This window comes from Scatophagus argus, chromosome 7 (genome assembly GCF_020382885.2).
Source record: "Scatophagus argus isolate fScaArg1 chromosome 7, fScaArg1.pri, whole genome shotgun sequence".
In the NCBI taxonomy this organism is placed as follows: Eukaryota; Metazoa; Chordata; class Actinopteri; family Scatophagidae; genus Scatophagus; species Scatophagus argus.
Window position 1 is genome coordinate 3,848,688 of NC_058499.1, and position 13,821 is coordinate 3,862,508.

Genomic DNA, 13,821 nt, shown 5'->3' on the forward strand with positions numbered 1-13,821 from the left:
TGATGCTGTTGAGAACACCTCAGGGAGTCCTGAAACCTACTCCTCCTCTCTAGTCATGTCCTTTTCCGTCACTAAAGCTGTCTGTCTCATAGTTCCTCCAGCTTCATACAACAGCTCAGAGGAGAATCTAAAACAAACTGATATTATGATCTTGCTTGAAATGACATTTGCCTGAAAGGCGCCATTTGTAAGATATGACCATAATATCAGTTTAAAACATTATCAAGAAACATGAAACAATAGTGTTGGCATTAAGTCAAAGACGTGCATGTCTTGTGTTACAAAGAAATCCACAGAGAAGTTAATGTGCTAACCGGATTGTCCCTGACAATCCTTTGTACCGTCAGAGGTGATAATCTGATAGTGTCGCCCCCATAATTTCAACTGCGAAACGAATACCAGCAGTCAATTTTCCAAGCTGTTTTAGCATTCAGTCTACAACACTAAAAATAACAAACTCAAAAAATATCAAGAAAGTAAAGGTTCTTAACATCTAAAGTGACACACTTACACACACACTTGGATATATATATATATAAACAATGCTCTTTGTTTTGTCACAGGCCGAACTCTGTTGTTTTGTTTAACTAGTGAAGCAAAATGAAACTCTATAATTGCTTGTTACATTGTGGTTCAATAACAGCAGTAGGTGTCACATCTTGATGAATATCTCATTTTGAAATCATACTTTAAAAGTATTTATTTTTGATAACAGTGTGTGTGTATGTATCTCAAATGAGACATGGCTGACTGTTTTCCAGACCTAATTATGCGGAAAACTCTCGTGTGTATTTACTTTTCATGCCCAAAGTGGAAAAAATGGTGCTGAAATTGCTTTTTTGAAGTGCCATGTGTGCTTGTTGGGCACATATGGAGATTTTCTTGCATACCTTGCGATTTTTTCAGCCGATATTTCCTCATCACGTTGACCCCATGTGTGTCCCATTTACTCTGTATGTGCCTTTAGCTCAGTGGTAAAAAAAACAGTCAGAGGAAAACGCCTTGAAAAGTTCCACCCTGCCCTAAAGTGGTGCCTGTGTTCCTCTTCTTGGATCTGGGCTGTGGACCTATCCTCCACCCCTGATCCTTACTCTTCCCTTCTCCCCTGAACCCACACACATGGACCCAGCCCACCTAATTTACCCCCACCTCCTAATGTCAAACAGCTGTAGAGTTGACATGCAAGGAATTGCTGCTATTACGTCCTCCTCCCCTCCTCCCCACTCTCTTTTCTCAGCCATTTTGCGTGTGTGGCCTCTAATATCAGGTCACTCACAGGCCAGAACGTGATGTCTAAGCCAAGTATCCACTGAAGGTTTATTTACGATCTTGGCGTTGGATATGACGTCATGAATTGACATCGTACGTGTCCGTGGGCGGAGATGGATAGACACACAGCTGGCTATAAATTGTGCGTATGGATCGTGCTTGACTCCAGTGTTTTCTAGTAGCTTGTTCTCTCTGACATGTAAAGGTGGGCCGTAACTGGGCCAATGCCATTTCCAAGGCTCTCCATCTAACTGAAGGAGCTGTGTGACATAAATGCCAGTGAGGTCATTCTCTGCGTGATTGACAGGAGAAGATCAGGCAGGGATGCTGAGGGTTGAGAGCTCCTGTTGCTGCAGGGAATCTGGTTCAAAGGACTGTTTTGGCCACATGCCTGAAGTCCAGCATGGAAGCTGATGACACAGATTTCTAAAGAATTTATCACTAACTTTAAACCGTTGGCCACAATATTCAAGACAATGCAGGAAAAGTAACAGACTTGCTAACACGCTCAGAATGCTGATGATTCAGTACTTTAATGCAGCGTTGGTAATTTCCATGTTTGCATCAGAGAGTTAAGAAAAAGGACTGTTTCGCCTCATCAGAACCATACAGCCGCTCTGTCAAATCTTTTTGTTTGTTTGTTTGTTTTGGTCTTATTAATTTGATGTCTAATTTAACCTGTGGGGAAGGTTGATTGTAGGGATGAACAATATTGATGGCTTGTGAGTCTGCACAAAATGAACATATGCTGATACGACAGGCTGATAAGATGACGTTTTAATTATGCACATTCCAATTATTGACTAAGTAGCCGTTACATTAAGAGTAGGGTTAGTTAACATGATAATATGTTAACTTCATTACAGGACAGACTCGATTTCAGACATTGGAATTGTCATTGGCAATTGACCAAAATGAGTTGGAAAATACTGGCATACTGGATTCTGGCAAATATCCAGTGTAGTTCATCACCTGTTGGCGTTCAGGTGGATTTTTGATATTTGTAACTTTTCCACTTTTACAAAGTAAAAGTACCCCCAGCTCAAAGTGTTAAAAGCTGAGGTCTTGCTGTTTTACTGAGAACACATACTGAGCCTGAGTAGCTGCACTAAAGCAGCCAGCAGTTCAGAGTAGGCCTACATTGATGGTGCCAGGTAGAAATGTACTGACGTTTTTCAGTTGAAGATTTTTCACTCACCCAGGGGCTTCATCATTATCATTATCACCTTCAATTGGCTGGTAGTGTCATTGCTTTTGTTTGTTTGTTTGTTTGTTTTTTAAATTCACACTTTCGGTGCTCTGCGTTCACTCAATCTCAGTTTTGACAAAGGCCCAGTCAGTCCAACCACAGGCTGTCAAACGGGTGAGCTTCTGTCTCCTGATCTTAACCTCAGTATTTATTGATATCCTCTCTGATGTGACTCAGCTGAGAAAATGGTGCTTGACTATGATTGGATTTTCCCCTCTGCTTTGCCACGAGGACTGCATCTTTGCCAATCACATTCCCTTTCTGAAATGGGTGTGGTAGAGTTGGAGTTAAGTCATACATGACAACACCCATCAATCTTGTTATTTTGGACAGAGCACTGGATTACAACTGCCTGATCTTGCAGATTTTCAGTCACACTTGATGTCCTCAGTCCTGTCTCTTTTTTAATGTCACTGCACTAAAAGTAAAGAAAGGACATTTAACAAGACTAGACAGTAACAGACTATAAAGTAGGATTGCACTCACTTGTTGCCCGCTGTGTTTAAAGTCTGGTGGGCTGCAGGGTGATGACAGAGTACTTTGTAAGCAACACGTGTCAAGTTGCTCTGACTGATTATGGTCATATACCCTATTTTTACCTGACCACAGTGTAAGCCTGTCTCCAATTATCTCAGTATGACTCTCTATTAGCCATGTGGTGTATGTGAGTGTGTGCCTCTCGAAGGGCTCCACTCATTCATTATTAAGCAGCTCCTGATGTTTTGTTGGTCGTCACTGCACCGGTGTCAGGTACCCACACGATCCCCTTGGCTGAATCAGACTGAGCCGACATCCAGTTCCAGTGTCTTTTGGCCTATTGGAGCTGCTGGCGAAACTACTGAGCTCCACTCCAAACCCTTTTGTTAGCTCTGAATGTTGTCTCTCTGCTGGCTGATTTTCCCCAGTTATTTATACAGCTAACTGTCGATGGACCTGGGAAGCTTAAAATGCATTTGGATATTTCTCTTGGCGTGACACTGGGGCTGTTTGAGCTCTTAGGAGGTATGGTGCTACTATCATCTGTTTTTTTTTTTTTCTTGAAAATGAGAATTACGGGTACTTTTATGGCTGACCATAAAGTACTAAGGCGACAGTGTGTTCACTTTAGCAGACTTGTGGTGAAGCAATATAGTTATTTATGCAGCTGAATTTCATCTTTTTTTTGTGGAGGGGTGGGGGGGTTGAGGAATGCAAGTCTGCTGCCTTTATGTGTAACTGCTATCAGCTGTAGCGATCTGTCCACATTTATTAGTGTGACAGTCAACAGGGTGGCTGGTTTTAGACCATGGTTGGGGATGCAAGTCTTGTGAGTGTGTTTATGTCTATGTGTCTATGTGTGCAGCTTGACCTTGTCTGATCTCATCTCCATAGGCACATGTTGCTGAGAAACTCCACGAGGGCACTTCCATATTATTATGCCAAAGGAAAGAATGCTCCCAGCCCAAAAAAGATTACACCGTTTTTGGCCTTACAAGGGAATCTTCTCATTTAGTCTAGTCAGGAGTATGCTGAGGAAGGACTTGAAGTTTTCATCTCCAAAACTGATGCACGCAGAGACGAGAGGGCAATTATCGCATGCTAGACAAAACCAAAACAGACCTAATTTCTTGGAAACTTTTTATGGAGTGCTTTTACTGTGTGCACTGCTAAGAATGGCTATGTGTGTCTAAAGTTAAGATGGAAAGCTGTATGCTTTTGTTATTAATTTGGAGCTGAGACTACAAGTGGTATTCTAAACTGTACATGTGTTGAAAAATGATTTACCTAGTTTATTTTTTTCTAAGACAACTTTTGATTCCATGTACTCCATAAGAGAAACAAAGATTGGCAAAGTGAGAAGTTTCCTCTCGCCTCTGTGCCTTGAGATTGTTTGGATGAGTACAGGACGAGTGGTGGAAGCTGCTGTCAGGTGCACTGTTAGGACAGCATTTCACATGTCAGGCAAGTCCATCTTCTCTGTCGAGGCCGGTGGCAGATGCTGAATGATACCCCCCCTCCTTCCCCCTGATGGAGAAGTCAGGAGTCAGCTAAAGTCATTTTAAATAATCCACTAAGGGGGGGATTCCTTATACTTCCTCAGCATATCCACCCAGCCCTGCACTGTCCCCACAGAAGCTTCTGATAACCTCTAATTCATCCATCTTTCCTGCTGTATGTTGTTCTTTTCAAATCTGACCCCAACTTGAATATTGTTGTATTGTTGTCAATTTGCTGAATACACCATACAAGTCTTTGTTACTGCAGCCAGGGAAAGACTGGACTTCATTTGTCTGCGTATTTGTATCCACCTTATCTCTGACTCCTCCTGTCCACGTGTCAAAGTGTCCTTGACTGTTAGACAAGAAGTGACTTTCATGGCATGCAGTGCATGGCAGCTTGATGCTAAAGGTGTTTTTGTATGAATAGGAGTGCAGACTGCAAAGCCCTTTGGATAAAAAGCACTGGATAAATACAGCCCATGTGTATTTGTTGTTAGCCATCTCCTGTGCTTTCTTGTGATCTGTGTGTTTTAATGCCTGGCTGCAAAGATTTAAAGTTAATAATAATAAATTTGAACGAGTTGATAGTGAGAGTTACTATGTCTGGTTTCACTGTTTAGTTTTTAAGCAGGTCATTTAAAGGATGTTAGTGTGTTAGTGATTTAGCTTCATTTAGCTTGAATGATTGACCTGTTAAACTACAAGATTTGTGCATATTGTGATGCACGTTTGCCTTGAAAGGAGGCAAAGACTGAATGATCCAACAACTTGGTACACTGTGATAAAGTGGTCTTTAGCCACCAGGATGCCCCAGGAAGCAACATCTTTTTAAAAATTCAAATTATAAGAACTGCAGTCAGCCAGCCCAAAAGACAAAACTTCTTCCACCACACACTGTTTGTTTACCTTGCTGAGGTTTAGTGGAGCAAACTGAATGCTAATGTACTGTTAATGTAACAGGAGTGTTTGCACAGTCTCGTGTTATTACCTTCTTTACCAACAATCCATCTCCTGTGTTTGTCCTTGTCATTTGTTTTTTGTCTTCCCCTTTTCTGTCTCGACTCTTTCACTCTCCTGCCCAAACACTGCACAGCCACTTTTTATAATAAAAATATATAGAAAGTATATAGAAACTGGTATGGTGCTCCCTCTCCATCCTCCTACACTTTTATTTTTGACATCACGGCGTGTCCCACTCAAACCTGAGGCGCTCCTGAAGCCCCTGTCACCATCACCCTGAGACATGTCAAGACGTTGACGCTGTTTTTCTATCATTAGCCGCTTAGCTACGGTGGAGCTGCTGTAGAATACACTATTGTGTCTCTTTAAAGGACAATTTCTCAAGGAACTCCAGCAGCCATCTGTGATGATGCAGGCTGAGTCAGCATGCAGTACTGTATTTGGTGATCTGGCTTTTGTATTGTGTAGGTCCTTCCCATGCATAGAAAACTTGACTGATTAGAAGAATCTGGAGTTAGCTATGGTAGCTGTCAGTGTCAGCAGTTGCTCCCACTTCAGTGTCAGAAATGATTAAGTTGAAATCTGAAGGATGAAATATTTTGACAGACCGCCAGAATTTCTGGGTGTAGGCAGAGGTAAAGCTGTTTTAATACGGGATTTATTTCAAATTTCCTTGCTGAATGAATGTGGATGAAAATATCAAATATCGAGTTTTAACTTAGCTCACGGTAAGTTGGGTTCATTTGGATTTCATTTCACCAAAGTAAAACCAATTATTTAAAACGAATTAACAAGGTAGAAGGAACAAAGTGATTGAAACTGCACTCACAAACATTAAGGCCCAAATAGGCCCAGTATAATTCATTGACATCACTGTAAACACAAGAATCTGTCAGCCTACTGTGACAAATCTTAAAACATAAAAACCCAAGCTATACATTATGGAAAATATACTCACGGGACTCCAAAACACAAAACTTGATGTTCAAACAAATGTTCCAACTCTACAAACTATTAAGATTGAACCCTGTTAGCATACCAAAGGCATATTTTAGCAGAGCGTCAGCCTGGCAGAACACATGCCGACCTAAAATAAGGCCGTGCCAATCTGTTATCTGTGGAACGCACTGCATGAAGCCCATTGAGATAAAGGTCAAGAGGACTGTTGTGTCTGGAGGGACAAGTAGACCCATGTCTTTCTCTTCTCTGGCTTATGTAGAAGAGACAAATTGTGGACAGCTTGGTATTTTGTGACAGAATTATCAAGTTTGTCATTCAGACATGTTGTGAACTTATCTTACGTGATATTAATTAGCATACAACAGGTTATCCCACATGTCATTAGACTTCCAAATGTTCCACAGTTTGGTCAATATTGTGCTTAAGCTGTGCGTTATTGCTGCTGTTTTCAGAGCACTACGGTTATATATAATCATGTCGGGAATTATTATGGATGAGGCAGTAGGTAGCTGGCACCTGTTTCACTGTATCCTGTTAAAACAGGTTTTACTTATTCTATTTTGGAATAATTTCAATGCCAAGTGCAAATTTAGCTCATTACTTTGGCATAAATCTCCTTCAGTGTATGATGTCTGATTACATTGCTGAGTGTACTTCAATGAGTCAACCATGGCGCCAAGACTTACTCACATTTTCACTTCATGACTTCAGAGATGATTGTAAGAAGGACTGCAGCCTCGGCAAAGCGAGAAACAAGCTGAGTAACAGCATTCAGACAGTAGCAGTTCACATCAGACATTATCTGCTGCCGTGTGGGTCTCTCTGTCCAAGCACAAGGGCCTACTTTGAGTCAGCCCACTGTGTGTGGGATGGGAATGCCGGGTCCATGGCTCAGCAGAGCTTGCTCCCAGCTTGTTCCCACCCAACCACCCATACAGTACCCATCTTGATCTGCTTCCCTTCCCACATTGCAGCTCTGTGGTGAGTGTGTGACCGCTGTCTCCTCCTGTGAACCCAGTCTCTAGCACAATGATAGGACGTGAAGAGTACGGCACCATCGAGCCGCCAGTGCAGAGCATGTCCACTGTCTTCAAAGGCCAAAAGGCCAGAGACAGCTTCTTTAGTAGATGGTTTCTTTAGTCTGTGTGAATTAGAACAGCAGCAGGAGAAAAAGTATTTTGTTTAATCGCTGGCAGTTTTGAAGAGGAGCCAAACCATAAGGAGTCAGTTACACAATGAGGCACCCCTGAAACAATAAGGATATTAAACTTGGAGCACACAGCCTGACTCACTTCATCCTGAACTCCATAACAGCGATTCAAGCTGGACTTGGCCTCTCAATATGGTGAGTGGCTTTGCTCGTTCCTCCTGATCTCCTCAGAGTTTCTTCTGTTTTTGTCAAATAGAAATTCATTGCTTTTGGCACAACACCGAAGCAAAGCCGCAGTGGTTTGGTATTTTGTTTTCCGCAGACCAGTTTTTGTATTCTTTTAGTGGTTTTAGCCAGAATCTGCGAGAGGCATCCTGCTTCGCCACAGATTGTTATAGAGAGGACTGGAAATTTATTTTTAACCAGTGATTTCTGCCTTCGTGGAGAGCGCAGACAATGAAATCACTGGACAATGAATACTTGTAGCCTGCACACATGTTTCTTTTATTTGTTAGGCATAAAAAAGAGTAAAGAATGAAACCTGCAACTCAAACAAGCATATAGTGACCAAAATGAAAGTTCTTCAGTTAAAAACCTTATTTTAAATGGTCTTTAACAAGTCCTTTAGAAAGGTACAGTATCATCTGACAGCTTCTTGTCCTATATAATCCTTTGGATAGGAAAGTAGGAAGATAGGAAGATATTGTCACAGTTGTGTACTGCAGTGACCAGCCTGCTACTCTGTTTCAGTTTGTCAGACTGGGGTTGTTTAACCAGTGGAACTCTTAAAAGGCTTGAGTTGCAGTACTGGATGTTTTGTCTTGTTCATTATTAAGTTTAGGTTTTCTTGAACCTGGAAATTCTGGTTCCACTTTTGTTCTTCATGGTATAAACCTCCAAACACTGGCTCATTGTTTAACTTTATTTTATGTTATATAATTGCTCTTCCCAAGCTTAGTCAAGCAGTTGAGCTATACAGAATGTATAAAGGCTCAGCGAGCTCAGCGAAGAAAGAGTCGAGATGACTCATGTTCAATGTCGAGTTGGCGTGACTAACTAAGTACAGACAGGAAATATCACTGAGAAACTGCAAGTGACAGAAACATGCACACAAGCACACAGCAACATTTAAATCTCCCTCTGCACACATGCAAAGAATAAATACAAGTGCTGCACTAAATCTGGAACGCACACTGTAGTGATTTCCCTTACACGCACAAGTTACTGAGTGGTTGTTATTTTACCCGGCATGTGACATAAGGCCGAAACAGAGGTGTCCTTTGTTTGGCTTACCTGCAACCGACATGCTCTCCACGGCAACCGAGTGGGGAAACCCACAGGGCCACTCGGGTTTCAGCCCAGACATGAAAAGAAATGTCCACCCTAGCAAGAAAATTAGCCAGGATCCTGTCAAAGCTGACCATCTGCTTAGGAAACTAATAGTACTGTAGCACTTGCATCCTTCATGCACTTGGGGATCTTTAAACTGCTGTGCCTGCAGCTCCACCAAAATACAACCTTACTTTAAAATGAAAAGAAGGTACAGTTCAGCTCTTAAACGTTACCCAATATAAATTATTACAGCAGAACAGAGCACTGTCTGTTCCAAAAGTCAATCGTTACAGCAGAGATGGACAACCTGCTGTAAACTTTTTGACATTTTGTTAGAAACCTTCCGCTGTCCTCCCTCATGTGCTCGGTGGCCACTCACAGCAGAATGATGGAGATCACTTTCAGCGCAATGGCCCTCAGCACAGCACTTAGTGGCAGTGCTCAGGACTGAATTGCTTGATCAGACAACTCACCTCCATTTGTGTGGTAATTCACAGAAGAGAGCTATAATGAGCCAGAGGCACATGAAATGGAATCTGTTGGATCTGTGTCTCGTTGGCAGTGACCCTGCATGTGCTCAATTATAGGCCCAATATAATTCATTGACACCGTTGTTGTAATAATAACGGTGCAATTATATCGAGCCTCGTCCTATTGTGTTCTATTGTACTTTATTCTAACTGCAGTGAGTGTGTAGATGCGGGCTTTTCCCCTCTAACAGTGTGCTTCCTTCCAGCCTTGCATGGACCTGGCACAGTATTGATATAATTTCTGATTCGCTGTGATGCTTTCTCTGAAAATGGCCCCGGAGGAGCCATGCCAAGACTGCGGTTAAAAGATCCCCCCCCCCCGCCTTCCTCCCCCTTTCTCGTCTTCTCTTTATCTTCTCCTTCTTCCCGCTCTCTCCCGCTTCTCTTTAAGCTTGTACCAGAGTTTATCTCTTCACCATCTGGGTGTCTGCTATCATCTCAGTCACTCACCCCTCAAAAAAACAAAAAAAACAAAACTTCTTATTCCCTCATCCATCACCAAATAGTCCCCATGTTGCTCACAGTTAAGTAACCTGATAAGTTTTGTGTCAGCAGAAGCAAACAGTAAAAACAGAATTGTTGTCTCCTGTTGTGCCTCATCCTGGATCAGTTGTTCTGTCATCGGCGGCATTTGGGCTCGAACGCTGCGGCTCTGGGAGTGACGTCTCACACACATCACACTCTCCTCTGTTCTCAATTGCTTTATTGTGAATTTTCGTGTATCGATCCCCTTAACGCATTTAGTGGAAAGCAGTTCACCAGAGCTGAAACCTGCTCCATGACACCAGCAGGGTGTGTGTTCGTGTGCGTGAGAGAGTCATGGTTTCACTTTGTAACTACCTGCTAATTATACTGCACAGTAAACATGAAATTTGCAACCACACCACTGCAGGATATCATTAACTAAAAGGATTAGAGTGTGGTTCAGGCAGGAGGGCGTCTGTGGCTTCTCCCGATTGAAAATGGACTAATCTAAATGGGATACATCAATAAAACGGCGGAATAAAGTTGTGGGCACTTAAGAGCGTCAGCCTCTTTTACTCATGCTCAAAGTAGGGAAGAGTGTCACTGGCTGGCAGCCAGCCAATAAATTAGAAGATAAGAAATATTATTCCACTGGCACACCAGCGGGTTGCAGCTATTTAAAACAGTGAGGTTTATTGATAATTGAATTACTTGGAGGAAAAAAAGACAAGACAAGAATAGAATGCTTGGAGGCGGATCAATAAGGAGATATTGTAGTGGATAACACTGCGGTGGCAAGCAACATAGTCCAGAGGATGCAGTGTGTGTGTATTCGCTGTGTGTGTGTGTGTGTGTTGAACATTAAATGTAGTAGCGTATGTTTTCAGTTTGAGGTGACTGTAAGACATTTCTGACACATTTGACATTATATATTTATTTATATTAAGTTCCTGAAGGAAAACACTGTCACTTTCAACGTGTAAACTTTGTTGCTGTCGTCTTGTTTATGTTGAGTGTCTTGTGTTTCAGGTGCTGAGCTGAAGTAAGATGGCCGCAGACAGGATGGCGACTCCTCAGAGCAGCTCCAGACAGAGCAGCTCGCTCTCTTCATCTCCAATGAGGCAAGTAGCACAGCAAACTGACCACAGGCCAGCTCAGAGGTTCATATGAACACTCACAATGATGGCACAGATTTAAAGGGTCAAGTTCACCCAAAGCACCAGAGCAACATAATAGTTCCTGGTAAGAGTGTGGGTTGATCAGAAGAGGAATTCATTCATTAACAAAAATGCAAATTCCATCTTGGAATGTGGGAAGCAGGAATGAAATGTCATGATTTAGAGCTGCTTGGTTAATTAGCTTGTCAGTCATTTCTCACATAAAGATAGTAGATGGTAGGAAACATGCAGAGAGTCACATTTCTTTTTTGCCAAAATTTCATAGCCACACATACACATATACACACACACACATAGAAACACACATACAAACACATCCAAACAACACGCTGACAATAATAACCCTGATAGCAAGAAATAACCCTCCTGTTTCATCTGCAGACGAGGCCCCCCTCCAAAAACGCGGCGTACTTTGGCCCCCATCTCTTTGTGATAATGCACTGTAATGGCTGCAGCAGTGTGCGAGACGCTGGTATCATGGCAGCTCTCATAGAGATTGAGGTTTACAGTGGTGAAGGGGTCTAGTTGTGTCAGTGGACGTCCTCGGTGGATTCTGATTAGATAGATGGACCACAGAGCTGTTTAGGGTTGCAGATTAGGCTGCTGTGAGGACGGCAGATCAGATTTGTTTCTCGGTGGTCTGTGAGTTGGAAGATACGAATGGAAACGTACACACTCATAACTGCATTAACATGAGGAATGTTAGAAAGTGCTGCTGGTGCTGATTTTACGATGGGAACAACATTAGAATTAGCTTCAGTTTCTCTGTTTGTGTCTTTGCTGTCAACAGCTGGAAAAGTTAAGTTCTAATTAACAAACTGGCATTTTGGTCTGTGCAAACTTTCTAGCATAAATTTCCCATCAAAAATGGACTATATACTGTATGTATATTACATTGGAGCCCCTAACTTGCACGACTTAATCTATAACCTTTTTAATCTATAAAATGCTGAGCTCCGTTTCAAGACATTTGCATAAATCTATGAAAATCTATGGCAATCGAGGGTCTTTCCTGCTAACAAGATCTCAGTCTCAGTGAGGGTCCTTGGAGCAACTTTAATTCTCTGCTTTGCTCCTGGGTGGCAGAAGAACACAAAACTCACGTGTCACATAAAGTCGTTAACAAGCCAACTATTCATTCGTTCAGCAGACTGATCATCATTATGATTCATTAGGAATTATGTTTACAGTGACCCCAAAAGTCAATATTCACTCTCCTTTTAGCTCCTTTTTGGCCTCATCCACTGTCAGGCTCTTTAACTTCCAACTTGTGTTTACTGGCATGGGAGCTGACTTTCTGTCTGTTGTTTGGTGCTGGGCAGGTAGCGTCCAGTGGGTCTGAGGTTTTTATTTTGCAGACACAAGTGGCTGCTGTGGCTGTAAACAGTGTTGATGAGAATGATGAGGTTGGAACAAAAAAGACTTGTTGTCTGCCGAGTTGAGGGAAACTGCAGACTTGGGTGATAATTCAGTTGGTTTGTCACAACGAGCAACACCTAACATTACACTTGTTCATGACGGGCAGCTTTAAATATGACAACATTCATATTTTCACTTAATGATTTTCCCCAGATTGAATGAAATTTTGGCTGATTCATAGTTATGCTTAGAGAGGTGGAGGCAGGCCTCATAGAGTGACCCCTCTGAAGCTGCTGAGGTAAATCACATCCTCACCTCCTTCATATCTGCCTTGGGAAATATTTGCCAGCTGATGTTTGTTGGGTCAACATCGCCAAACCAATATATCGGTCTTAGTCAGGATCCTAGACCAACGAATTAGAGGAAGTCAATAGCAGGAGGTGCAAAAGGTCAAAACCTTAGTGACGATACAAACACTCGCCTAAACACACACACCCATACTCTTTGCCACGCACACAAGACCTCAAAACATCTGTCCATAGTTGGATTCTATGTTTGAAGGTGCATATCAGAACATGAAAACCAGACTTTCAGACCAAAAATGTTGAAAAATCCGTTGGACATATGTGATCAAGATGCAAAAAAAGAGCGATGCCAAACAATCAGAACCTGAAGCAAAAACAGATCAGCGCTGCTTCCACGCTGTCAGGCAATCACAAAAAGCTGACATGGAGCCCAGACCTGCCAATTGTTTAAACATCAGCTAAAAAGCCTTGATCACAAGCCGGAGTCTCGGGGAGTTTATTAACTGATGTTTCACATCCTTTTCTCTTCCATGTTTCAGGGTCCAAGAAAGCTCATCCAAAACTGATTGTGTGTTTTGAGACCTTCATGGCTATCAATCTATCAGTAAACTGTTGCTCCTGACTTTCCAGAAAAGTCTCCTTTTTTGGAGAGACAGAACAGAGCTCTTTCCACACAGCAGTGATTTATGTCTTTGTTGTGAAATGCTTAGTTGCAGATGCTGATATTTCATTTTTTATTTTTATTTTTTTAAATGGGAAGAGCCTCTTCATCAGCTGCTGTGATGGAGTGTATTTCAGTCATGGTTAATAAATTTGAATATATATCTTCTGACAGTTTTGTGTTTACAAATGCTTACACAGCGTCGCAGAAGATGCGGAATGAATGCCCTCGGATATCAAATCAGCACAGCTGTCACGCCATAGGCAACCAGACACACACACACACACACACACACACACACACACACACACACAAACAAACAGATCATCTCTTACTTGCTTTGTCTGTCTGTGCTATACACACTCAAACATTAATCCTATTTGTGCAACACAAGGCTCAGAAACAGCAAGTAAATCAGCTGATG

The 13,821-nt window shown here is 42.1% G+C and overlaps 1 protein-coding gene across 2 annotated transcripts in view; it reads left to right on the forward strand.

The window, feature by feature from the left end:
• The window catches only part of LOC124062430 (protein inscuteable homolog), a 41,837-nt gene that overhangs the window by 4,915 nt on the left and 23,101 nt on the right, over nucleotides 1-13,821 (forward strand). Inside the window, exons 1-2 of one of the 2 annotated variants that reach the window (XM_046395189.1) lie at nucleotides 7,277-7,762; nucleotides 10,924-11,015. In XM_046395189.1, the coding sequence (XP_046251145.1) occupies nucleotides 10,942-11,015 (74 nt within the window). In that variant the 5' untranslated portion in view covers nucleotides 7,277-7,762; nucleotides 10,924-10,941. Of the gene's footprint in view, nucleotides 1-7,276; nucleotides 7,763-10,923; nucleotides 11,016-13,821 lie in introns of those variants that run through there. The other variant, XM_046395188.1, reaches the window with a different exon arrangement.